This window comes from Oenanthe melanoleuca, chromosome 10 (genome assembly GCF_029582105.1).
Source record: "Oenanthe melanoleuca isolate GR-GAL-2019-014 chromosome 10, OMel1.0, whole genome shotgun sequence".
NCBI lineage: Eukaryota > Metazoa > Chordata > Aves > Passeriformes > Muscicapidae > Oenanthe > Oenanthe melanoleuca.
In genome coordinates this window covers 9,418,314-9,445,802 of record NC_079344.1, presented here as the reverse complement: position 1 = coordinate 9,445,802, position 27,489 = coordinate 9,418,314, and the positions used below count along the sequence as shown (strand labels likewise).

General features: G+C 44.5%; 1 protein-coding gene across 2 annotated transcripts in view; it reads left to right on the top strand.

Moving 5' to 3' along the window:
* Nucleotides 1-27,489, top strand: part of CEMIP (cell migration inducing hyaluronidase 1) — a 99,653-nt gene that overhangs the window by 26,929 nt on the left and 45,235 nt on the right. The window contains exons 2-4 of one of the 2 annotated variants that reach the window (XM_056499932.1): nucleotides 23,065-23,172; nucleotides 26,005-26,154; nucleotides 26,778-26,916. In XM_056499932.1, coding sequence (XP_056355907.1) covers nucleotides 23,097-23,172; nucleotides 26,005-26,154; nucleotides 26,778-26,916 — 365 coding nt within the window. In that variant the 5' untranslated portion in view covers nucleotides 23,065-23,096. Of the gene's footprint in view, nucleotides 1-23,064; nucleotides 23,173-26,001; nucleotides 26,155-26,777; nucleotides 26,917-27,489 lie in introns of both variants that reach the window. The other variant, XM_056499931.1, reaches the window with a different exon arrangement.

The window sequence follows — 27,489 nt, the reverse complement described above, 5'->3', positions numbered from 1 at the left end:
TCAGCAGAAATGCCTGATCAAGCTGCAGACAGCAGTTTTCTGTCTCATGGCTGGGAGCTCCCTGTGAGGATGAGCAGGAGGTGGGTGCTGATGCCTCTGGAAAGGAGTAGTGCAGGGCAAGTAACTCTGAGTGTTTGGGCAAGTGAACAGGAGAGCATGGCTGGAATTTTAATATCTAGAAATGAAGTGTGCTCCAGAATCAGTCCAGATCTGCTGAGGGTTTCTTTCAGGGCAGAAAAAGTGTTGCAAAACCTTTATGTACCTTCAGATCCCTCCTACCTGGATTTTGTCTCTTTGCTGGAGAGTTTCCAAGACCTTCACCCTCTCCAAGCTGTTTTTATTTTTCCCTTTCCTTTTGTTTGGTTGGTTGAATTGGGATTTTTTTGTTTGGGGGGGGCAGTGTTGGTATTTTTTTCTGCTTCACAAAAGTTTGAGAGTTATCTGTAAGACTTAGTTAAGGGCTTTCCTCAAAATTATTGTCCTGAAGCACAAAGATCCATAGAGAACATCAGGCTTGTTACAAGATGGAGAGGCTGGTAATCCAGGAGAAGAGGATGGAAAACATTATTTGGTTGTAAGTGCCTTCTTTTGGCTGCTGGAGAACAGTACAAAGATTGGCACTTCATACAGTAATCAAAGTCAGAAATTTAATCCTTCAGTTTAATGACCCAGGCTTTGTGCCTGTGCAAATTTTCTAATCACAGGAGCAGCAAAGGCAAATATTATCAAAGGCACAGGGCTCTTCAGTAAGTCAGCCAGGCTTCTTTCTGCTATCAGCACATCTAAAGATAAGAATTATATCTCCTCAAAGCACATATCTGAAGTGTAGTGTAATAAGTCAGGTTGCTGAGGCAGCCTGAAAGCAGTGGCAGTTAGATTAAGCATTCCTTGCTTTTAATGAGAACAGGGAAATACCTTTGGTATTTCCCAACAGGGAAATACATATTGTATTCCCAACAGGGAAATATGTGGCCTGCAAAGGCTCAGAGGGAAGGGTTTCCCTTGTCAGGGCTGTCTGCCCTGGTTTTACAGGGAGAATTCAGGGAAATGTGCCTGGAGGTGTACAGTGAGGCTCATCATATTGGTATTCTTTGGTGCCTTGATGAAGGGGTTGGATACTTAGGAGAGTCTTATAAAGAAAATTAGGGAGGGGAGGGCTAAATTTCTTGTCACCAGCAAACAAAGGGGTAGATGGCCATGTGAGTGCTCAGGCATGTGTCCAGCCTTTCTCCTGCTGTGGTGTTTGTGCAGGGATGGGCACAGGTCCTCTGCTCAACCTCTGTTTCATGGGCTGAAAACTGTGCAGGAGCTTGTTGTCATGTTCTTCAGTGAATAATTTTGATTATCTGAAAATTCAAGAGCCCAAAATGAGCTTGTGTCTAAATATTATTTTTTTAAAATCTGGACTCTTTTGACCTTGGGTGACACAAAGCCTCCAGGAGGCTGCAAACCACCCAAAGGTGGAGATTCCAGTGCAGGGAAACTTACACAGCCCAAGTCTGCACTGAGACTCTGGGGGACTCATTATACTTGTATTTGCCAAGGTTGTGTAGGTAGATTTTTTTCCTATGGCTTATTATTCAATGCCAGTCTGATTCATACTTTCAGCTACTTGTCATTTTATGATTAAATTCCTTAGTGGTGATAAGGTCTGGAGAAAAACAAAGATAACAAGACGAGGCTAGAATGTGCTTGTTGCAGTCTTGCCCAGTTTCGAGACATTTCCTAAATTGTTTCTTTTTCAGATTAGTTCCAAATGAGCTTTTCCTCTTGCTTCCCAGATGGATAAATGCTCAGGAAGGCATAATTAGTATTTCAAAGTGGAGCTCACAGTTTAAGGCTGTGAATGCTTTCTTGTTCTTGTACATGAATGAGTTCTGACCCCTCCATCCCCTAGAAATGGGTGCAATGCAAGGAACACCACCACCACTTCCAATAATAACAAAGTGCTACTTGGGTTTCATAGCCTGCCCCTCCTGATAACATCTGTGATTCAGAGGGGATCATCCACACAACACAGAAGTCAGCAGATGTGTTTGAATTCCCTTCTGTCTATTAAAATCCCTTAAACTACCCACAGATCAACCCATGGATGAAAGCCACAAGATTTGTATACATGTTTTTTATAATTGGAAAGGAGCTAAAACACTTGCCAGAACACCAGGCTGCAGATTGCACCACTTAGTGCAGCTGGGTGAAGCCAGAGCTGGCACTGCCTGAGCCATCCTGAAGCCCTGAGGTTTTCCCTCCCTTGCTGGGGTCTGTCCTCTGGGATTAGCAAGGTGGCTCTGAGCAGACACATCCTGGCTGAGAGGATCACATTCCAGCAGGAATTAGAGCAATCTGAGCATCAGGCAGTCCCAGATGGCTGTGGCAAACCAGGCTGCTTGTCACTTAGCAGCCTGGCAGATGAAACCTGAGGGCTTTTCCTGCTTTTATCCTTCTCCTGGTCTTGAGGGAGCATCTCCTGACCAGATGTGCATCCAAGGCACAGCAGCAGGAAAATACAAAATACACAATAGTCTGTGATAGAGAGCTTGGGAAAACATTAAAAAGGTAGGAAGTGAACTGGGATGTGATTCCTCCATGAAATATGTAGGGTGGGAAAAGAGATGATGAAATGATGTACTGTGTTTAAAAGCAGGAAGTTTTATTTTTGCTTGAACACATTTGTCTGCAAGCCAAATGCTGTCTGAGTCAGACCTTGGTTTCATGAGGATCAGCAGATCTGTACCTCAGGGCAGGATCCCTCCTGTAATTTGTTGAGCCTCACAAAACCAAAAAGCATTCTTTTTGCCTAAGGAGATGTGGACAAAAAATTGTAATTTATATTAAGGTATGACCTACGCTTTTGAATTTTTAATGGTATTTCCTAAATAGCAGTATTTAGGAAAAGCATTTGAATCCCACTACACCTGACTCTAGGTAGATAAACACACACCTGACTAGTTACAATCCCTGCAAACTGCAGTCCTCCAGAAAAGTCTATCCTCAGCAACAAGGCCCTGAGAAAACTGGCTGGATGTTCACCCAATATCCATGTTTGTCATTGTGAGGGTTGGGTGTGTTTACTGGGCTTGAGCTGATGGCAGAAAAGTTTAAAAAAAGCCAAAATCTAAGAAAAGTGAGTGACAGCTGCAGGGAGCTGGTGGGAAATGGGGCTCATGGAAAACAGCTTGAACTGGGAGAGTGGCATGGCCAGATCCTCTGCAGCCTTTCCTCTGCTCTTCTCAGCACAGTGAGACTTGTGAGCATTTCTCATTCCTCCTTCCTCACCAGTGGTGCTGACTGAAGATGAGGTGGCCTGTCCTGAAAACAGGTTTTGTGGCAGAGGAGCCAAGTGCTGGGAGGCTGGGAGAATTTTTTTTGAGAGAAAAACCAGCTGTATCCTGACTGAGAGCAAGAAGCACTGACCTCCTGTGATTTATTCTTGGGATGGGTTGGAGGCTAAATAGGGGCTATGCTTTTTTTTTTGGTCCTTTGAAGTTTAAATTTCAGTCTGTAAGAGACAAACTTACCAAAGCAGCATGTGGGGACTTCTGCTTCATTCCCATACTATGAAGAGGAAAGTTTTAAATTCCCAGTTCTCTCACTCCCTTTGAAAGTTCAGCTCACGTAGATGTTGACCAAAATGTCAGAGGGGTTGTTTTTAAATAGGAGTAATAACAGTTGGGGGAGACTGACTCACTGAATGGAACTCTCTTGTTTTTTCAATCCTAAGGAAAAAAATATGTAATTTTCAGTTGTACTCTATGGCATTCCCTCGTTAGTTTACCCCAGATTTTCATCAGTGAGGTCAGGATTTGGACTGTGCCCTTCCATGTTCCTCAGCTATGTGACACACCATGTCAATAAACATGGCAGGGCTGTTTTCTAGAAAAACATTCATCAGCTTAGAGGTTCCCTTCACTAAAATACAGCCAGGATTGCCATCCAGGATAACCAGAAAACCCAGCACTAGATGATACCCATTTGCCTAGGACTCATACTCCACCTGATGCAGCCAATACTGTGCTGCTCACATATTGAACAAGTGTTATTCATCCTCTCCCAGGCAGCCAGGGCCCCAGACATGCACTTTTTGTGTGTTTGTTCCAGCCACATCTCATCTCCCAGTTACGTGACTCGCTTTCCATCCCACCTCTCCCAGCAGCCTCCCCTCCTCTGCCTGCTTGATCACATTTCTCTGAGTGCCTTTGCTTCTGAGAGTTCAGGGTGAGCTGGAGGAGTGTTCTGAGGGTTGTAAATGAGGTATGGATGTGTGTACGTGCAGATCTCTATCTGCCACATGTTCAAGAACAGGAAACCTCTTGCCTGCTCTTTTGCCTTTCCCTTGTCCTTTTTATGCTTTTGCTTATCCCAGGAAACCTGCTCATTGCCAAAACAGAACACTTTTTTTAACACTTTGATGTTTTTACTTTACCTGAAAGAGCCAGAACTGCAAATGCCAATATCTTGATAAAAAAAACCCAAAGACTTCTTGGGTTTGTTTCATCCAATAATTTCCAAAAGAAAACAAGCAGGATAAACACAGTGGTAAAAATGCATGAAGTGCACTGTGGGGGTTGTTGAATGACAGTAACAGAGGGGCAGAAATGTCAGGTTTTATAGAGTCTGGTGTCAGCAGATCCTCAAAAATTTTCAAAGTAATATTTCAGACAGTTAGGACCCACTAAACACTGACTTTTTTCTTGTGTGTATTAAGCTTGCCTCCTTCAAAGGCCAAATTTTTTTGTAAAAACATAAAAAAGTGTTGGCCTGATTAGGAACGTGAATGAAAAAAAAGAAAGAAGAAAGTTCCTTATTTATAAAATGAAATTAACTTTTTCACTAGAAAAGATTGTGAATACAATTGCTTAGTTTTGGGGTGCAAATACCTTAAATAGCTCAAGGTGGTTTTCTACACATATTAGTATGACTTTTATTTAAACTGGAAAGTTAGACTTTCTACCTAAAAATATTTTCATTTGTATCTCTTGCAAGAAACTCCTAAGAACGAAAGTAGAAAACAAAAATGTGGTCCTGTGTATTGCTCCACTGGCATTTTATTTACCAGGTCTGACTTCTACCCCTTGTGTTGTAAGTTTGTCTGCTTTGCTTGTGCTGGTTTTGAGACACAAAAACATCTAAATCTATGTATACTCCCCCAGCCTTCAGGAAGGGCTCTAAAATTACTTTGAATTTGTAGTTTGGGGTCTACCATGAATTCAGTGCTGCCATTCCATGCCAGTGCTGTCCACAAGCCCCTGGGCACCTGTGGCATTCCTGATGTGCCAGCACTGAGAGTGCCAAAACTAGAGCTCATCTACAAGATGCTTGGGCTGGCTCAAACTTTTCTTATTCTGCCTGCAGATACTCACCTCAGAGTAGCAGCTGCTAAATAACACAGAACTGAGAGATTTAAGCAGAGAAGCAGGACCCACAGCTTATTGACCACCCTGAAAGAGGGGAAGGCTTCTGCACTTGGGACCAGCCAGGAAGACACACACACACACATCTGCTTTACTTTGAGCTCCATGCCTGATTACTGCCTCTTTCCTGAGGCTGCACCTCTCCCTCAGTTTTGGGAATGGCTGGAGCACAGCATGTCACCCCTCTCTGCCCAGCTGGGCACAGTCACAGGAGCCACCCCACAGCCCTGCTGGCATCTCCTCCTTGCTGCAGCTCACAGGCAGCTGTGCTGGGGGCTTTACTGAACTGCAGAACTAAATAAGAAACTGTTAAACACCACTAATTTAAGCAGAAAACAACCCCTTAACCTTTCCAATATTTACATAGAGGATAAGTTCTAATACCTTCGCTTCTCACAACTCTTCCCAAGCCCTTTGTTGTGGGAAAGTCCTTATTTCCATCTCTTCCTCCACAAACTCCAAAGTAGGTGCTTTTCATTTGATCTTTTCAATCCTGTAATTTATTTCATTGCTGCATTCAGCCTGCTCATGTGCACCCTAGACTGTCACACTCTTATTCCCAAATGATCCTGCAGCTCAAGATGGTCACAGCTGTGGTTTTTTTCTTTTTTATTATTTAACTCTTTCACCCTCTAGTTTCCTCTTCTGATGCCTTTCTCATTCCTCAGGCAGTATAGCACCAGAGCTGTTTCCCAGCATCTGGGGGAGTGACAAGCTCTTTTTGTGATGGTGATTTCAGGGGATGAAATGTGCTAACGCAATGCAAATCACCCTTATGAAACAGCCAAATGTCTCGGGACTCCATCCTAAAAATATTCCATGAATATGGCTCTGGTGCATTTCTTTCATTTCCTCTAGTCAGGGGCCAGATCATCTGAAAATATATATCCTTGTTTGAGCTGTCCTGTGTTAGGACACAGCTGGAGCTGGTTAAAATCTAGAGGGCAGTATCTGGCTTAGGCTGATGGGTCTTTGTGTGGCTTTGATTTATTATTTTAGAACAGCCTGTCCCCTCTTCCATCCTGTAGATAGCTTTGTTTTGTTTTAATGAAAAAACCAGAAAAAGTCTGAAATAGATTTCCTTCATTGCTGTCCATGTGTAAAGCAAGTAAAGGTCCAGGCATGCAGATCCCCTGATTTCACCAAAATGAAGTGGTTTCCCCTCATTTATCCTCTACAGGCAGGAATGGGTGGTGGGTCACTTCAGGGAATCCTTTGGAAAAATTTTGACTTCCTGAGCTTTGTAGAATGCAGAGAGGCAGACAATGAAGGTGGTGCTTTCTTTCTCTAAGCCAAATTTATATTTTTCATTTTTACCAGGAATGCAGGTAGTTCAAAGAACACATTTAAATCCTGGAAGGTTTTGGGGACATGAGGAAAGCAAACCATGGTTCAGGCATCTTGGTGTTACATGCTGAGCCACTTAAGAGGAGAGGAAGGAGAAAAAAACAACCCAAAAGCTAATTATCTTGGTGTTTAGTTTTTCTTTTCAAGTGTAAACTTCATGTGGATTTCTGCTTTGCACAGCACAAGTGCCTCTCTCAGACAGGAATGGGTGTTGGGGTCCTTTGTGGGAGATCTTTTCTATCAGTATAGGAACTGTATCTGCAGCTTTGGCTCTCAGGCTTGTACCAAAGGTTTCTACTTTGGAGTCTTTTTTTCTCTGAAAGAGGGTGACAATGGGAATCATAGATGTAGGAAAGACATAGGGGCAATTCTTTTGTAAATGTGGATGCCAAATTTTGGGGAGCCAGGAGTTAAAAGATGATTACTTTATCCTTAGTTATTCTAAACTGACATTGAAGAAACAGCCAGGGAGAAGGAGATTTTAGTGGAAACCATAATAATAAACTTCTCTGTAAAGTGGAGGAAGCAGGTCTCTCTAGACTGTGGCTCTGGTTCAAGTTGGAGATTACTTTCTAATTCCTGAATCTGTGCCCCTGGTGAAATGTCTGCTGGATGCTGGTTCCCTCTGCTGCAGCAGCTCCAAGGGAGCTGGCTGCCTCAGGAGACACAATGGGGATGTGGCTGGCTGTACCTCAGCCTTGTGGGGCAAGGAAGAGAAAATCCCTGGTTTCCAGCCATCCTGGCACCTGACTCAAAGTCCTCGGGGGTCAGCCGGGGTCCCTGGATCAGACCTTCCTAATAAGCAGCCGTTGTTTCCAGACAAAGCAAAAAAATCTGATTTTCTTTGGCTTTGAGGATTTGTTGTGTTTTTTTAGAGCAGAAAGAGAACCTCAAAGGACATTTCTTTGTTTTTCCCCTGAAGACTGTACTCTTGGCTGCAGACCATCTCTCTTGTGCTCAAGCCCTTAAGTGCATTTTTTCCCTTTGCCCTTTTTGAGACGGGCTGTGTGTTGCCCTCTGCAATCTCAGGGAAGCTGTTTTCCAGGTGTGGCAGATATCCCAGGCAGGGACAGGGACAGGGCACAGTGTCCAGCACACATTCCCTCTGGGGTGAGCAGCCCTTCCACTCCCACAGAGCTCCAGGGTGAGCCCTGGGTGGGCAGCAAGCCCCTTTTCTTACCCCAGCACCTCCTTTCTCTTTCTCATAGTCAAAATCCAGGTCTGTCTACCTTGCATGCTCTCTTCAGAGATCTCAGGCCAAAATGGGTTTCAGGCTGGAGTACCTGGGGTAGGTGTGCACCTGTACCTGAGCAGAGATTTGCAGTGCTGCTCAGAGATTCCCAGGCTGGGCTGGGCTCCTTGTGCACCCCTGCTCCTTAGATTGCTGCAGGTGTGGGCAGGGTGTAAATATTTATTTAAACCCACTGTACCCTAAAGGGCCATGAGAAAGACCCCTCTTGTGACCAACACTGAGACAGTTTGTGAGGTTCAACCTCTTCATATGCCCACAAAAAGAGATTTCTAAAACAATCCCATTGTAAAAAACAGATTTTTTGAAAAAAGGTGAGCACCAAAGCACATCTCTTATTTTGGAGACTCTGAAACTCTTGCACTGTCTTTATGAGACTTGAGGACACCTTTGGTTAAAAAAACATATTATGAAACTCTGTTTCTCAGTCAGCTAAAATAGTTAGGCAGGAAAAAAGTGTTTTGTGGTTTAACCATGGGTCTCATGATGCTTCACCTGACTAAGCAGCTACTTCAGGAATCAATCCACAAATGCCAGATTTGAAAATAAGATGGGATATATTTATTCATTCAACCATAACACATGAGCAATCAAATCCCAGAATGCCTTCCCTGCTAACCAGGCTCCTTGATGATGGCCAGGTCTCACTCATCACAGGAATTGTGAAACACCAATTAGGTAATTAATCTTCCTTTAAAAAAAAAAATTAAAAAAAAAAAAAAAGGTTGCCCAAATTCTGTAAACAGGTTGTTTATTACTAAGTAGCAGGAAAAATGGTCACACGTGTGGGTCTGTGGGAAGAGCCAGGAGCTGCCAGCAGCCATCTGGACCTGGCACATGCAGACTGATGGGTCTAACCTGACTGAATTCTGGCAGTATCAGCATTTTGGTTCTCTGTTTAGTTCAGCAGTTATTTTTTTAGCCTTTCAGAGTCCAGAAGTTATGGGATTGGCTTTTTTCTTTTCCTGTTGTTGTTTTTTAGACTATTTCATAATGAGTGGGATGTTTCCCCTTCTTTTTTTAACCCCACATGCTGGATCCTTGGAAAGGCACCAAGCTTACTCATTCTTTCTTCCAGACAAATAGAAACAAATATTTAGTTTTAAAAGAAATAGAATGAAGAATCCCTGTAAAGCTCATGTATCTTTTTGATCCCAGAGCTGAACTGAGCTGTTTATATAATATCCTCAGCCTGAATTACAGAATGGACAGGATTGAAAACACACTTGGAACAGTTAGAAATAAAAATGAGCTCCAAAGGCCAGAAGACCTGGCTGCCTTGGAGCTTCTGTCGTGCATGCTTTGGGCTGAGCTCTGCAAAGAAGTGATGCTGGTAACTCCAGGCAAGCCTGGGTCCCTCTGCACAGCAGCCTAAGCAGAGCTGCTGCTCCTTCTCTGGGGGGATGTCCCCACCCTGGGGCAGGGTGCAGTGGGTGTGCTGGCAATGGATGTGCCATGTGTAGCTGCTAGAGCTGCTTTGTGATGCTGGCAAATGTGAGTGCAATTTAGCAAGTGCAGCTCCAGCCTGCACCCAGTTTATCTTCTAAGCACAGGGGCCCTGATCCCTCTGCTTGCTGCCAGTTGTAGGTACCTGTTTGTTCACCTGTGAGCCTGCGGAGTTTGGAGAGAACACAGTCACTGCTCCAGCAAGGCTGTGAAGGGATTAAAATCATGATACACACGACTGTAATCAGGGTGTTCCTGGAGCTGTGGCCCAAACCCCTTCCCAGAGAGGCCAGAGGCTGCCCAGCACCCATGTCCCTGTCCCAACACCCATGTCCCTGTCCCAGCACCCTGTGTCCATGTCCCAGCACCCTGTTCCCATGTCCCAGCACCCATGTCCCTGTCCCAGCACCCTGTGTCCCTGTCCCAGCACCCTGTTCCCATGTCCCAGCACCCTGTTCCCATGTTCCAGCACCCATGTCCCTGTCCCAACACCCTGTGTCCATGTCCCAACACCCATGTCCCTGTCCCAACACCCTGTGTCCATGTCCCAGCACCCTGTGTCCCTGTCCCAACACCCTGTTTCCATGTCCCAGCACCCTGTTCCCATGTCCCAGCACCCCATGTCCCACTGCCAGGCTCTGCAGGTCCCATCTGATGGGTGAAACAGCTTCTTGTGTCCATGCAGCCATGAGCTGTAGGGAATTCCCACATGGGAATCTGCCCAGCATCACATAACCTGTGTAGAGAGAAGGGGTTTGCTCTGATTTTCTGCAGCCTTTTGTGCTGTGCCTCAAATATTGCCTCAAAGGTAAAGCTCAGCTAGAAGCATGTGGGTGCACATTCATGGCACCTCTCCCCCCCATTTATTTATTTTAAACCAGAACAAAAGGACTCTTGTGAGGGCTTATTTTGGATTAGCTTTAAATTCCAAAGGACAACATTGCTGCTGTGTTCCAAACCAGGAAGTAATTCTGGTTAAAAGGAATAATAGAAAATCTAGAGCCAGCTTTTCCCCTGGTTTACTGTAAATTCACCCCACTCCAAATCCTGCAGAACTGTTTCAGGCTGATACAGATCTGCACTTGATTTTTATAGCCAGGAAAATATATGAAATCCATGCTCAACTTACTTCAAACCAGAGCATTTATCAGAGGATCCTTCAAACTGCAATGCAGCAACTCTTTTATAAATACTAATAATGAACACTAAAATGTGAATCGGGTACACAATTTGAGTGAAGGATTCTTACTTTTGGCATTGATACCCAGTGTCAATTTGCTGATGGCAACCACTTAGCCAATTTTTAAGGTTGCCTCTGGTGTAATTGCAGGTTGGTATCACCAGCACACCCTCAGTCAAGGATATAAGGATCCAGATCCAGTCTCTTGGCAGGGCATGCATACAAAACCACTTTACATCTGCATTCATTAAGATATTTTGTGTTTTACTGCATTTGAAGTAGTGGTTAAATAGGGGAAACTTTATCTCCAAGGAAAGTTACTGCAGAATCTTGCTGAGCCTCGGCAGAAGGAAATGGGAAGTTCCCTTGGAAGAGGCAAGTACATTGTTCTCCCTTACAATTAACTCAATTAAAGTCACTGGGAGTTCTTATTCTATTCAGATGAGGATTTGAGGTCTCAGGGGGGAAAAAAAGGTCTTTTATCACCTCAGCAGAAGAATTAACACCACTGCTGTAATGTAGAGGAAGGGGAGGAAAAAGCAAGCTAGAAGCCATTGTTTACAAAGGATGTGGGGAAAAACAAGTTTGTTTTTCTGATTTTCTCTGCTGGCATGGCACTAAAAGATAGAAATAACTGTATTTCACTACTAATGAGGTTTGGAACTGTCAGATTGCCCCTGCACATGCCTTGTACTTCTGTCTAGACAGAGAAGGGTGAGAGAAATAATTCCTGCAAGGACACTGCCCAGGCTTACATGCCTGTGTGCTACTGAATTATAATTAACACTAACAAATGCCAAGCAAAGCTGGTACAGCATCCTTAAGGAATATGAGCAGCCAAGATTCCTGGCTGCATGGTCAAAAATTCATTCAAAGCCATTAGCAAGCAGGTGTTAGTGCAGGCAGCATCCTCCTGTGAAGCACAGACACCTGTGTGTGCAGCACTCCTGGGACAGGTGTGGTGTCCTCAAAGCCTCTTTGTCTTTTCTAAGGCTTTAATGCAAAGTGCTGCTTTTCTAAAGAAGTTTAAATTTCAACACATGTAGTCCTAGCTGCAGTAAAAGCAGGCAAATGGTAAAGGTTAATGCCTAAAGGTTAAACCCTAAATCTTGAAAGGCACAGAAAATTTGAAAAATGAAGGACAACGTGCTTTGTTCTTGTTTTGCTGAATGAAATGCAAAAGCCAGAGATGTTTTAGATTTCTGAGCCAAGCTTTCCCAAAGGCTGTGGTGTGTCCTGCCCCAGGTCCCACAGGGCTGTATGCTTGGTCTGCAGGGACAGGATGGGACAGGGCAGGACAGGGCAGGACACACATCACAGCTGCAGTGGTGCTCCTGGGCAGGGGCTCACATGCAGCTCTGTTTGCTGGGGGGGCTGCTTCTGCTGTGCTTGCATCCAGACCGTCACACACTTCCCACACTTAGGATGGTGAGACAGCCAGGACAGGCAAAGGTTTTGTCTGTGTTTGCTCCCTCTCACTTCCCTTTGCCCACCCATGCCCTGGACATTCATGTTTCCCTTACCCTTGACCCCATATTGCATTCAGCATCCTCTGACATCTTGCAAAAGTCACTTTTTAACACTTGGCTCCCACATTTAGTCTGGCCTTATATTCCCTGGAGACATACATGTTTCAGAGTGATGGGAAGTGAACTTCCTGGTGCCTGCAGGCTTTGGAAGACTGTGTACATTGCAGCCTTGTGTATCCTGGGGTGAGTGCTCTGACAGCCTGACCTTGCTGTGCTGCTGCTCTCCTTGGTGGAGGTTCTGTTTTGGGGATGGGCTCTCCCAAGGTGTGGGGAGGAGACACAGTGCCAGGCTGCTCAGAGAGCTTTTGGCTTTCTAAAAGTAAATACCATGGCACATCTTGAGATGTGTGACCTGGGGAAGGAGTTCTTGCTGAAGGAAAGGAGAATTGCAAGAGCCACTTCTGCTGCAACTTCTTGGAGGCACTGGGACAGGCCTTCCAAGAAGGAATAGTTTGGTTTGGATATTTATATTCTTGGGGAAAACAAACAAAAAAAAAGCATGTTTCATTTCCATTCCCCTGTCTGCTGTCTCAGCACCTCTCCCTTGCTCCATGGGCAAATCTGCTTTGCCCAGTGACAGTAATTTCCCCCACATGAAAGGAAACTCTGTTAAGGCTGAGCTAAGCATTTTACTCTCAGGACTCTTGGCTTCCTATATGTATCTTACTAATCCACAGAAGATGCTGATGACCTCATTGCTCTTGGTTTTGTACCCCTTTGAGAAGGGATTTTGCTTCTTCCTTCCACTGACCAACAATCAATGATGTCACTTCATCTGTACCAATGATACATTTAAAATTATAGGTATTTTTAAAATGTAGATATTTTCCTTTATGGAGGAGCAGGATCACAGTCAGCCTGTGTCCACATAACCTACCTCTGCTTTTTTCATTGCAGATAAATGGCACAGTGCTCCTGTTCACCAGCATTGGGATATCCTACATGGTGCTGGATGCCTGCTCAGGAGCAGTCATGGGTAGGCAGCACTTTGGCACAGTTACCAGTGAAAATTCTGCCTGTGCAACAACTGAATATGTTCAAACATCCATAAAAGAGAGGTAAGAAAACTGCTGAGACTCCACTTCGTGTAGCAACCTGTGGCTGATAGACAAAGAAAGGAAAATGATGTAATTTCATAACCAAACCTGTGCTCTGAAGAAATCTGACACAAATTAAACATGTACAAATCCCAAGCATCAGCCAGATAAGAGGAGCAGCATTTCTCTCCCAGGACTGTACAGATTAGAGCAGACAGAAACAGGTTTTCTAGAAAACTGGCATTTTCTTCTAAATGAGCCAGTCATTTTCCAGCAGGGAGTAGATAAGGTCCTTGCAATGACACTTGCAATCCTGTGCACCCATCCCCATGTCCAGACACTTCCTGGCAGCCAGTGATTCAGTGTTCCATTTTGGAAACAAGTCCATTTCTGTTTATTCTTGCTGATTGTTTTTGCCTCTTGTGACAGATGAAAATCACAGGTGTGCCAGATTTTCCAGACTTTTCAATGACTAGTCCTGCCTGCCTGCTGGCTCTCCTGCCTTCTGTGGGTCCTGGCAGTGGTCTGGACCATCTCTGTTTGTGTCTGTCCCACATTCCTTGTGGTTTTATGTGTTGCCACACAAACATGGAACAACAGAGATGGATAGATATATTCTTGGCTGCTGGTAGAAGCAGGTCAAGTAACCAGAAAACAGACTTTCAGTCCAAGGCATTTCTGAGCAGTTCATGGCCAAGGGTTTGAACACTCCTGAGTGATTACATCTGCATTTCTGCACAGGAGTGTGTCCATGATCAGATGTGCATGAAGTGACATATATCCATGTACATTCAGCTTGTTTTCCTGCTAAGATTCTGCAATGAGGCATTCAGCTAAATGTGACCACTTGTGCCTGCAATTCACTGCAGGTACAACTCACTGGGGCTAAAAGGACTCTGTGAGGACCAAAGAAAGATTGAAGATTGACTGAAAATCAGAGCCAGGATGGAGATGGTTTGAGTCTTAGCACTGCACAGCACTGAGTGTCCCTCTCCATCTCCACAGTCATCTGGGCTGGTTTTATTCCATGTGAGGCACAGGTTTAATCTAGGACCACTTAAAAGGAGGTTTAAACTTGGGAAAGTTTACATGGGATTGAAATTAAGGGGATTTAGACATTTTTAAAGTAAAGCATGCTCCTAAGTCTCAAAGCTCATTGCTATGGCCATTCCAGGGGAGGACAACACAGTCTTTCCAGCAGAAGCAGCAATTTCATTTTGGTGCATGTTTGATTCCTGAGAAGCTGCTTCTTCTTTCATCCTTTGAAAAGGAAAAGTTTGAGGTTTTCTTTTCTATTTTTGTCCTGAAACTTTATTCTTTCATCAAAGCCCTGAATACTTTTGAAAGGAATTTTTGGATTAAAAGGAAATATATTTTTTTGTTTGTTTTGCCAAACTTTGTTCCCTGAGCCACCTGTGCCATCCTCTTGGCTGTTCTGGGAGCTCGGTTCAGCCTCCTGCCCTGACTCCAGGACACAAAAAGCAGCCAGGCAGGGCCAGCAGCACCCTGGGGACTGTCTGGGGTCTCGTCCTCTCCCTGCCACGTTGGTGGGATGCTGCTGCCTGGCAGTGGGACTGAGCTGCTGCTGGCTGATCACAGGCTGCCCCTGTTTTCCCTTTCCTGAGGGCAAGGGTGTTCACCCGTGTGCCTGCCCTGATTTCCAGCCCGGGGAATTATGTTTGCTCCATGAGCTTCCTCCTGCTGCTTCAGGTATTTGGGCTATTTGACTTCCCAGCTCCAGGACTGCTCTGTGCTGGGGGGGCTGAGTCTCAGGGCAGGCTGGAGCATTTCTCCCAAGCACACATTGCTTCTGCCAGGGATAATGCAACAAAACCCCAATCCTCTTGACCCCAGCGGGATCAGCATCTAGGGTCTTGTTTCCTGGTTTTGCAAAACCTTATTTAAATTAAAAGTGTTTACAGGAATAGTCTGGATCCAGCCAGCTGCAAATAGCCTTGGGAGTCTTTGCAATGAAAGGCATAATATAAACACAAGACATTATTATTAAAATGGAAGAATACATAATGCCTTTGTACTTTGGGACAGCAGAGGACCAGAGCAGAGTCGACATGAGGGATAGTTAAGGCATAACAGGATGAAACAGATGTAAACTAATAAAAGAAGGATTCAAAGTGTCTAACCATTTTCAGGTAGTCAAATAAGAAAAAGTACCAGTATTATATATAAAAAAAAAAAAGAGTAAAACAATATTCCTGCTAACTGGTACCTGGCTTAGCTTGTTGAAATACAGCAGATCCATGATGCAACAGGTTTACAGTTTCAGTGAGGCTCATTCCCATTTCCATCCCCCTTTCTCTCTTCTATATATTCTATTATTTTAATTCAGTAAGTAAAAGAAGGGCTAAGAAATTTCCATGATGTGTGGAGGGATCCCAAGCTGTGCTGCTGGTAAGTGATCTGCCACACCCAGAGGGTCACTTGTCTCCTTGTGTCTGTTTTTCAGGGAGTTTTGCCACGCTTGGCTGTCAAGGACAAGCCAAACCACCCTGGATTAAAGTCTTTAATCATGCTAGTTATCAGAAAGCTGCTTCTCTACAGTATTATGTTTCCTTGAAGCTGAAAAAAATGTCACTGTCCTGATAATACTGTTGAATTGCTAAAATATGCTTTTTCTCAGGTGCTTGGAGCTCATGCCTGCAAAGGCTGGGGTGCCCTGGGGTTAGCACTGCTGGGGAGCACCAGCCAGGCAGAGCCCAGCACCAGCACCAGACCCTGCTGCTCCCACAAGATTGTACCAAACCATGCTGTTCACTTGTATATCTCATAACCAATAAATATATTCTCACCTGTCCCTCTTGGTAGAGCTTTATTTATCAGCCAGTGCCTCACAGAGCAGAACAGGAGCAGTCTGTGGGCTGCCCTTCCCCAGGGGAAGTGTTTCAACATATCTGTGATTTGGTATCAGAAGGTAAGTGTTAAAGGCAAGAGCTGCTCTGTGGTAACTGTGGGACTGCAAATGAAATTTAGTGTGGAAATCTAGCAGCTCCAGGGAAACATGAACTTAAGCAAAGGTCCCTTCATTCCTGCTTTTATCCATTAATGTCTGCTTTTTAAAAAGAAGTGTCCATCTGCTGTGGCATCTTAGGTGAGCTCAGCAACATCTGCTTGGTCAGTGTGCAGTGATCTTGTGACAGTGTCTTCTAATTGAACTGAGAGCAGAGCACAACAAGGAATTATAAATGTGCTTCTGTCTGAAGCTAATGACTAGTCAAATGATGTTTGTCTAACTGATGTGAACATTTAATTAAAGACTGACAGGAATAAAACCCAGGATAAAGTATGTGCTGCTTAGGGTAAAGTCTTGTGTTCCTTTCAGGCAATGCTTGTATCAACTTTCAGCTCCCACTGAGGACTGAAATATTGTCAGTATTAGTGGCTAATTCTCTTTGCTTTATGTTTATGATGCAGCTGTTTGAAGTAAAGGCAAAAATAGAGATTTATATGCAAAGTGAGAAAAAATTGATGACCTCAGTGACTGCAGTTAAGCACAAAGTGACCCTGAAATGATGAAAGAGTCACTTGGGTTTGGACATGATGCTACTTGGTGGCAACACTGAAGGGACAGGTGTTTTCAGATCATCCCTGTCATTGAATAACGGGCTGTTCACACAGGTCAGTGAAGGTTTTGCACCTGATGTCCTGTTGTTTCTTTGGAATTCTCAGAAATGGCCAAACATCGCTCCAGGGAAAGGTTAGTGTTTTGTTGGCCAGACTTTTGCTCCCTGGTGAGTGAGTTGCTCTGGCATCCACACACCAGCCAGCTGACATTGCCTCTGTGTGGGGACTGAATGCCTTGGATGGGACCTGCCTCCAGCAGACCCGTTCTGCCCTGGCCCTTGGATGTGTGTCAGAGCACACCCACAAGGTTTACAGGCAGAAGAGGAGGCTGTGGCTCCATCCCCACCCCAGGCAGGAGAGGTGAGAGTTGGGTTTGGCCAGGGAAGAGGTCCTGGCTTGCCAGAAAGTGTGAAGAAATCAGTGATGCTTCCCAGTAAAGGTAAGATAAATCATGATGCACAGGACATCATGGGGATGAGAACTGGTACCATAGCCTGAGCAGCTGGAACTGCCCCTCTAGGGAGATCCCTTCAGCCCTTTTGAACTCTTATTAATACCTACTTGTTTTGATTTCTGATGCAGCACAGGGGGAAAAAAGCAAGATGTTTTTGGCTTGTAAGCATAAGCCCAGCACTGGAACAAGTACTTACAGAGCAAGCTTTTAGCTTCTTGGAGATTTATTTGATAATCTGTGACATGTCCAGACCCTGGATCCCAATAAAACTTTGCAGAGCTCTAACCCCAGGCTGAGACTAAACAATTGGCAAAGGAAGAGCCTGGTGAAGGAAGGAGAGGAATGTGCCTAAACCTCTGAAAAATCTGTATTCCTCCTCCCTCCCCAGAAGGAGAGCAAATGGCAAATGTCCTGGAGAGGAAGGCGTGGAGTCGTGGCCAGCCAGATGCAAACAGTGAAGTACCACAAAAGCAAAAAGAAAAATATTTACATCCTGATGCAGTTATTTGGGTAGTTAAAAGCAGCAGTTTGAAGAGGATTCAGGATGCTGTGATCCTCTTCAGCCACAGCACTCACTTTCCTTACCTTGGGAGGGACAAGAGCCCTCTAAGCAGGGACACTGCAGTTCCTGCTTAGAACAGTTCCTCCAGGGACTGCTGGGACGTTCAGGGGATGTTTCCAAAGGCTGCTGCTGGCTTGGCATGCACCAGGAGCCCGTCTGCATGAAGCTGTGGGGTAAGTGCTGCGTGCCTGTTGTGTTTGGAGGGAGCTGCCCTGCTCCTCCTGGGCATTGCCTGAGGATATCCACCCCATGCTGGAGTCCACAGGGACTGCACATGTCCTTGTGGACTTGCAGATAATCCAGGTATGTCCAGCACATCCCATGCATTCAGTTCAGGGAGTGTGGCCATTCTGGTCATCCCCAGAGCAGCCCTGCAGTGGCTCTGGCATCCCCTGGGAGCATGAGCTTCAGGCAGCAGGCACAGCAGAGTCAGTGCACCCTGAGCCTCAGCTTCCCACTGCTCTGGTGCTTTGGAAACTGTGTGTGGAGGAGGAGGGTTTAATTCAGTGAAATGCTGGGCACTTTGAAAGCATGTGAGGTTGGGAGTCAGTCAGCCTAGGATGGATGGAGTGATGGGAATTGCATATGATTTTGCTTAAACAGAGCCAAAAATTGCTTCCTTTCCTCTTCAAAGTCTGTAAGCCTCTGTTAAAAAAAAAAAAAAGAAAAAAAGTAAACTCTTGAAAAAAGTATAGCTTTAAACCTCCAACTTTTCCCCTTTTATATCTGTCTCAAAATAGTTTGCCAATATTACAACAAATTAGCAAACACCTTAGTTTTCTTTAATTTATTAATTGCAAAAATTTCCTCTAACTCCTGCTTCTCATTGAGAATCTATTTTTATGGACATCAGGTACCAAGGAAATTGCAGTGATGTTTATACAGAATATGTGAGCTTCTTGTTGGGAAAGTTGTTAGATAGATTTATAAGAAACCAAGGTTCACTGGGAAAACAGTCAGAATGTTGCTTTTGACTCCAGTATTGATTCATTGAGAATTAAAGTCTGTTCCTGAGCTTAATCCTCCTCCTCTTGCTAGTAAAAACGAGCAGCTGATGTGTGGGTGGCAAGCACAAGAAAAAGATGTGGAGCAGAGGCAGCTATGCTCTGCCATGCACTGGGACTGAACAGCATTTCCATTAGCAATCCCCAGAAATTCGTGTTTATTTTCTGAAGGCTTTAGCTGTGCCTGTGGCTGGGTGTGTGAAAATCCTCTCTGTATGTCACTGTAGCAAGGGCTGGCATGTTCTCAGGTCAGAAAAGCAAACGTGCACCTCAAATCCATCTTCCCAGCCGGGGCTAAAATGCAAAATTCCATGGGCAGGGCGGGGGGACCTGCAGTGTCAGCAAGGAGGGAGCAGAGGTGTTAATGAAACAGCTTCTCCCTTTCTCAGGATCAGCTTCCAAATCGATGTTGGCCTCCCTGCATATGCATGAGGAAAGATGCAGCAAGGCTTCAAACCTCTCTGCCAAGCTGCTGCAGCCTCAGCAGCAACTGGTGCCCCACTGACCCAGCAGGGTCTGAGAGCATCTCCTGTGCAGGGAACAAAGGTTTTACTCACAGGTCATCCCAAGCACCTGGGAAATTTAGTGTCTTCTGAGAGTTCACTCCCCATCAGACTAAAAGGTGCCTTTTCCCTGTGAGCTTTCCCTGTTGTCTGGGGATGATGCTGGATCCCCACTTTGCCCCCATGCAGGTTGGTGGTCTCTTTCACTGGGCAGCAGAAGCCACATGGTTTGCTGCCCCTGTTTGACATCTTTTTCAGGAGAAATCAGGTAGCTGCTGCTTTTTTCCTTGCCTAATTTTTAATGGGTTTTTTCCTTGCCTCATTTTTAATGGCTAGTGAATGATTCTATTATGCCCTGCTTGACATACTGAAAGGAGCTGCCTCCAGCAGAAGCTGAAGGTGCTTCCTCCAAAGAACCAGTCTTAAAAAGCACTTCTAAACAGTCAGTATTGTGAATAACTTTTAAAAATTTTGTTGCCAGGTTTGGGTGGTTGGCCCAGAGTTGCTCAAGGGGGTGAGTCATGGTATGTGCTTCTGAATGACTGAAACATTCAGGTTCAGGTGGTGCCTCCTCCCTGACCCTTCAGGTTCAGGGTGTCTGTGTGACCCCACCACAAGACCTGTGACCATCCAGCTTCCTCAGAGCATTCCTTCACTGTTCTGTTCTCAGAACTGTCTGCAGAATGTTGCCTCCAGCATTAAACCCGTGGGAAGGGTGGTGGATAGGGATTCCTCTGTAGTGTGCTTTCTAGTACAGCATCACTGCTGACACCTGTGGGAGCAGCCAGCTGAGGACTAATGGTTTCCTGCATCTACTTTTAGCATTGTCTGCTGCTATTGTTCACTTTTTGGAAAGGTTCAGCAGCTGGGAATCATTTCAGAGAGCCTGCCTTGCCAGATCCAAGGATATGAGTCCCATTTGCCATTGCCAGGCAGCTTTTAATGGCTAGATATAAAAGCTTTTCTCACCCAAGAGAGAAGTCCCAGATGGGATTTGAGAAAGGCTGGAGATGATAGGCTTAGGCAGCCACTTGCATGGCCCCTGTGCTGGAATCTGCAGGGAGATTTGTTGACACTGGTGGTTACATCAGAGCTGGAGTCAGCCACGTGGCGCCCGTTCAAGGATGCGGCGTGAGCTGTATCCCAGAGCTGAGTGAGGAAACGCTGCCTGGCAGGACAGAGCTGCTGCTGAGCCTGCTCCAGCACCACACAGCCATCAGCAGAGGCACTATCTCTTCCTCTTGTACTGAACAATCAAACCAGACATGCTGCTGCTTGCGCCCAGTATTTGGGAAAGATGCTTAATGGGGAGTTTTGAAGGAAAATTCCTGAGATTATCCTCCAAGCAGCATTTTTCCAGCCTGGTGTTAGTCAGAGCTGAATCAGAGGAGTCAGATCCTCTTGGCTCTCTTGGCTCCCAGCCTTTCCAAGCCAAGTGCCAGTTAATACTAGCTCTGCCATGAACTCGGGCTCGGTGCGAGCCGAGTCAAACACCCGACCTCAGTCACAAAATAAGCAGGATTTTCTTTGGACTGTGGCACATCAGACACTGCAAAAACACTGGAGCCCTGGCATACAACTGATGCCTCTGCAAATGACATGTCTTCCCAGTGTCTGATTGCTTGTTTTGATCTCTGCTGACGAGGATGGATGCAATCAGGGAAGCAGTAACAGGGGATATAAAACCAGAAGCCATTTTGCACAACCTGGTGGTAAGTACTGTGCAGTTCTTGGCTCTAAAGAAAGCAAAGACTGAGAAATTTCTTGATGTAGTTTCCTACAGGTTTGTGTCAGAGGTAAGGTCATGAGCTGGACAGATCAGAGATGCTCCTCTGAGCTTCTAATGGGCCAGAACAAAGACATTTCTTTGCTACCTACACAGCAATAGTAAAGAAAATGCATGCCACTGTCAAAAACCAGTCCCTTCTTTTTATTACTGTGAACTCTTATTATCATCTGAATGTATTTTATGACCAAAGGCTCACTGGTTGGAATCTGGCTTTATGGAGCACTAACACCCAGTTGTGTCCACACCCTGAGAAATGCTGTTTATCTGCAAAGACCATCCTGTGGTATTACCTCTTGTTTAGTTCTTCCTCAATCATTACAGCAGAGCCTAATGCCTGGCTCTGCAGATCAGGCTGCATAATAATCACTAATAAATCCTGGCATTTTAATGGTGACTGCTGTACTTGGGGTGTACTTCTCATAATATTTCTTTGAAAGAGCTCTGGCTTATCCAATGTTGGTGGTTAATGCTGTTAAAATGTCAGACACGTGCAGCCTGGCTCTGGCACAAATTCCATGGTGACGGCCCTGCTCTCTGATAATGTATATCATTCAAGTTATAGCGTTGCTAAGTGCATTCCTCTCCTCCACTGCTCTCTAACAGCATTTCAGCACCTGATACACTCTACCAAGCCCTGAGTCTAGGCTGTTTCCAGAGCTCAGGGCTATCAAATACATTATACCAAGGCAAACAAACATTTCTCTGGCAAAATATTTCCTGCAAAATCTGGGCCTAATGCTATTTTTAATGCTATCATTGGATTACATGTGTTTTGAACCTATCATTGTGCTTTGAGCTGTGCCACCTTTACGAGCAGTACAGATGTGTTTCACAAACAGACCACAAAATTTGCTCCAGAATAAATCCTGGCTTCTTCCATTCTTTTTCTTGTGTTTTTGTTGTTGTTGAGCTTATATGAACAAGTGACATGAAAAATAACATGTGTTTTTGCCCTAAACAATCGGGGTACCTTGGAATTGTTTTTCAGTGCTTATTTTTTTCTTTGTGTTGAATTAAACTGTGTGATGCATACATTTATCTTGTTTCATCAGTGGGATGAGACATGACAGCTACAAATAAATGTCTTTGATATTCCCCAGACACTGGCTTATATGATAAAACTTAAAGACTCCAAGGACTACATATGAATTTTAAACAGTGCCTTATGAATACAGAAGTGGGTGTCCTTGCCTCCCTGTGAATACACGTCAATAAATTGTCATGAGCCCGGGGCAGAGCTGCAGAATCAATCACTGGAGACCAGAGAGAATCACATTAATTCTAACTTTGACTTTCATGACACTGCTTGTTTGTTTTTGCTGGGGGTTGGCTACGGAAGAAACAAAAACAGCATTGGGTAGACTGGTTTCAAAAGCAGCTTTTGGCTTTGCAAGAAAATTCTGAGCTGGCACACCAAATAGACAATATTTTCTTAGATCTGAAATCTAAGAAACTGCCTGCTTCAGGTTGGAAGTGTGAGTACAGTTTATCTGGGGGTTACACAAAACACCATTGCTAAAAATGTGTGGGTATTTCGGGGGGAGAGAGGTGCCAGGGAAAGGTTATTCCGTGAAAATCTGTCACTCTGCAAACGCCTCCTCTGTTGTGTTTCATTACTTTTTAGCACATGTGAGTTTGCAGCCCTGGAGAGTCCTGACACTGGATGTGTTTGTGCCACATTCCTCAGGCGTTTTTGGTTACAGCTGGTGGCTGCTTCCTGAGTGTCTATTTGGATTCCCGAGTGGGTTTATCCCAAACCAAACAAAGGGTGAGGAGCTGCCCACGGCTCCTTGCTCTGTGCAGGCTGCTCCTCAATCAGTGCAAAGGTGTTTTCAGCCCTTGAGCTGAACAGGAGTGGATGTGGTCTGGCATAAAGCTGGATTTAACCTCTTTTTTTTGTTTTTTTTTTATGTGCAGTGAACGAGCTGGGGAAAAAAAAAAAGGTGACATTTTCTTGGTATTCTTTTTTCACAGTTATCCATACAGAGAGTTGAAAATCCTGAAGAATGGCTCTACATACCTCCAAGTATCTGGCTGGAAGTTTGGGGTTTTTTCTGTTTGTAGTCTCTTCAGTAAGCACAGGTAAGTTTTCTTGCCATGGGGAAAAAGGGTATGGTTTGTAATGCTATTTTTAATATGACCAGCTTTTCACTCTTTGTACAAAAAGAGGCAAGGACGGAGCAAAAATCTCAGGAGAAAAGCAGTTTTCTGGTGTGCCAATATTCCCAATCAAAGGCAGCTGGAGTGGCAAAGACTGAAATTTCTGAGCAGGTGAAAGTACCCTCAGTGATCCCTCAGATTCAGCCACAGATTCTTAAACCAAACACAAACCCAACAAAACTGCCACAAAGAAATAGCAAAAGAAACCTCAGGTCCTAATAGCTGTGGCTGAGGGAGGTGGAGGAGAGCACTTTCCTGCATTCCTCAAGCCCAGATGTGGAGAGCAAAAAGCTCTGGCCTGGGACATCCCTGTCCCTTGGGTTTTGTCTCTTCCAAGCAGTTCTTTTACTAAGCAGTTCAGGGAAGGGGGAAAGGGGAGCTTGATTTACATATTCCTTACACAGCTAATCTGGAGGTTTGTATTTGTTTGAAACAAAGAGCCCATATGTCTTGCCCCAAACACTGCAGCTGCATGAAGCAACCTCTCATTGTCATGCTCAGGCCCTTTTGGTCAAGAAGCAAACATTCAGTCAATTCCTTGTGCTGGGCAGAATTTGCACTTTCATTTAAAAGATGACAATGAAAGTAATAACCAAGCTGTCAAGGTAACTGGACCAGCTGGCAGAAGATGCTCAGCCTGATGGTGTCATTGGCACAGCAGATGCTGGTGGTGTGCAAAGCTCCTGGTACAAATTGGTTAATGACAATGGGAATTTGGGCCCTCTGCTTCTGGTTTGTTGGCTTTTGATGCTTTTCATCCCAAACAACAGCCTAAATTCCTCTTGATTTCCCCTTAGGCTTCCCTGTGAGCCCCTCTGTCTCAAAATAATGAATTTAGGGGCACAAGTAATCTTTTGAGACTGCAGGAAGCTCCTTGTGTAGTAGCATATTCAAGAAAATGGAAAAATGAACAAGATTTTTATCCTTTACATTTAAATCAATTAATTAAGGTATAATTGATAAATTATACCTTTACATTTGAATTCATTCTTTTGGTTTTACATCACTTCTCATCATGAGCAAATGTTTCTATTGTCCTTATTCTCAGGAAAATAACACCTCTTTAAAAAAAGAAAATAAATATTGTTGTCAGTGTGTATTGCAGTTATATTTGAACATCTATTTAGAATGCAAGCCCCATTCCCCGTCTGAAATATTTATCTTTTCTAACTTTTATTAATCCTGTGTGGCTTCTGGTAGGAACCTAGAAACACCTCCTTATTTTTCTCAATTACTGTAAATCAGAGAGAGTGCCTCTGACATTACTAATACAATTTCAGCTTCCAGCTGGCACAGTGGTACCAAAATCAGGTCCTGGATGTTAATCTGTATCTGACTTGCTGCCTGGTAGATTATTGGCCCTCTCTGATTTACTTCATGGATATGAGAAAAGTTTGCAGAGAGACAAGGTCTATGCAGCCCACATGAAACACCCTTTGCTCATCTTGAAAATTGGTATTTATTGGGGCTCTGGAGACTTTAAAGCCATGGCTGGTCCAATTCTATTGTTTTCTTAAGATATGAAGCTGGTGGAGGAATGTGAGGGGAAACTGAATGCAGATGGACAGGTTTTGTTCCTGTTGTAGTGGAATTACAGATGTCCTTCAAGTTCCACAGTGGCAGCACAGAACAACTGCCCATGGACTGCACCAGTACCAGGAAATGTTTCCTTGCTTGGATTCACATCATTGTGTTTTCCATTACCTGGAGGCATCAGTATCTGTGGGGCAAAACCCACCCAACTCTACTGTACCAAGCTCCAGAGACATAATCCTGCTGAGGTCAAGGTGTTTTTCCATGCTCATCATCATTGATTTGTTGCTCCTGTACTTTTCTCCATGGTGTTTTTATTTTAAGGGATAAAAATTGCAAAGCTGGTGAGAACTCCCAGCCCTTTCTGAAGGCAAAGGGCTCATTGTTCAAACTTCCACTGACCTCAGCTTCCTAGGATTAGAAAGGGTTCTACCCTCAGAAAATATGCATCACACGTGAGACTCACTCACAGTTTAGTTGATTAGAGTGAGACATGAGGCTCACATATCAGCTGAGGTTGTATCAGGGAAATATTTTATCTTAAATAAATAGCTGCAACATGAGACTCTTGGATGTGGCATGAGAGCTGTTCAGACTAACACGTCATGGCAGCCCCTCATCAGATTTGTGTGTAGAGACTGGAGATGGGTGATCCCAAAGTGAATGAATCCTTATTGCTTCTGCCTGGAAAAGCTCAGAGCTGTTGCTCTCTGTCACTGGATATACTGGCAATCACTGGGTGTTTCTATGTTAGTTTGATCTCTTTTTCTTTCTATCTCCAGTGAAAATATATAATGCAAACATATTTCAACATCTTTATATTAAACAAAACAGGTAATTTGGGGCATTTTAAAAGGCATAGTTGTGTTATCCTTTTATCAATACCTTCCCTGGGCTTTGTGTCTAGGTGGCATGAACAGAGCTAAATGTCACTGCAGGAAGGGCTCAGTTAAAGTCCCTGTTCAGTAGTTTTCTAGAAATTGCATCCTCTGCGAGGCTCCTTTGCAGTGGGTTTTTCCATTCTTCCAGAAAACAGAAAGCCATCCAGCTGAAGCTGTTTGTTTTCTTTTGGTGGTGACCCACACATGCCCTGCTGTGCTGAGCAGGGAGGCAGCCAAGGGCGAGATGCTGGGTGATACTGTGGAGATGCCCAGGTGCAGAGCTTTCTGTCTCACACCAAACAAACCCTGATTGTCCTCCCTCTCCATCCTTGCCCAGCAGCAGCTGCTGTCACATGTCCTGACAGAGATCCTGAGTTAGAAATCTGGAACCCAGGCCAGGACGAGGAAAACCGCGTTGAGATCCGCAGTGGCAGGAAGCTGCTCCTCTCTTCTTCTGCCACTGTCCACTCTATCCACATCACTGATGGAGGTAAAACGTGCTGCTGGCAAGGCTGGGTGCTGTCTGCTCTTTAAATCATGCTGGGAGAGTTTCTTGCTGAGAAGTGAGTGGCTACTGAGCAAACACAGCTTTACTCAGTACAAGGCTGGGGGGCAGCTGAGGAGCTGAGATTCTTCAGCCATTGTACCCAGCCTGTTTTCTGTCCTGTCTGGAGAATTTACACAAGTAGCTCTGTGTAATGATCAGTTCTACTTCTGTGATTTGCTTCAAAAACATTTTTTTAGCAAACCACTGATAGCATGTAGCTGTGTTATCAGGGCCTCAGGACATGGCAATGTTTATGTCCCTCTTTGTGCCCAAGGACAGAGCCAGAGTGTTGCTGGCATGAATAGCTTTTATTCATCTGAACTCTAAATTTCTGTCTCAGTTTGGAATGGGTCCTCTTCCACGTAAATCTTAATTGCACTCTTCAAGAACTGAACTGAGAAAAACCCAATGTTTTCATGATTTATATCGAGAGCTCTTTTGGGGTGCATGAGCAGAATTTTTGAAAGGCTGAGATGACAGCCCAGCATTGGGTTTAGCACAATGACACCACAACCTCACATGAGCTGCTGTGTGATAAAGCAAATGTCATAACCTTCTCCACCTAGGGAAACTGGTCATCAAAGATGATGTGCAGCCCATCATCCTGCGTACAAGACACATACTGATTGAAAATGATGGAGAGTTGCACATTGGCAGTGAGCTGTGCCCTTACCAAGGCAATGTGGTTATCATCTTATATGGGCGGTATGTATGCATGATAAAAAACTCCTTAGAACCTGCTGGCACCTCTCTTCCAGATCAGGGAATGAAAATGTTCTTTAAAATTGTATGTTCTCTGTGCTCTGTGGAAAGTTCAGTAACTTTTTAAATAATTTAAGTGGCCCACAAAAATTGGTGCAGGTTTGGGTTTTTTTCTCTTCTTCTGGGATATGAACACTGGGGTTTTTGGGCATGCCAGAGAAATCAGCATGCACCTTCCCAAACTCAAACTGATTTTCCAGGATAGGCTTAAAACCTGAGGAGCTATTTTTGTCTGAAAGTTCTCCTCTCTAATCATCATTTCTTTCTCTATGGGACTTGTGAGCTGAAGGATAACACATTTATGTCTTGCAGATTGGTACAGGATCTCTCAAAATTTCAAGGATGGTGAATTCATATTTAACAACCACTGGACCTCTTAGCTCCTGGTTAGGGTCTTGCCTGCCTCCAGAATTCAAAAACACAGATGTGGCATTCAGTCTGGGCTCCAGGCCTCCTCTGGCCTGGATATAATGAATATAACATGTATAAGCTGTGTTCCAGATTGCTTTTGGTCTT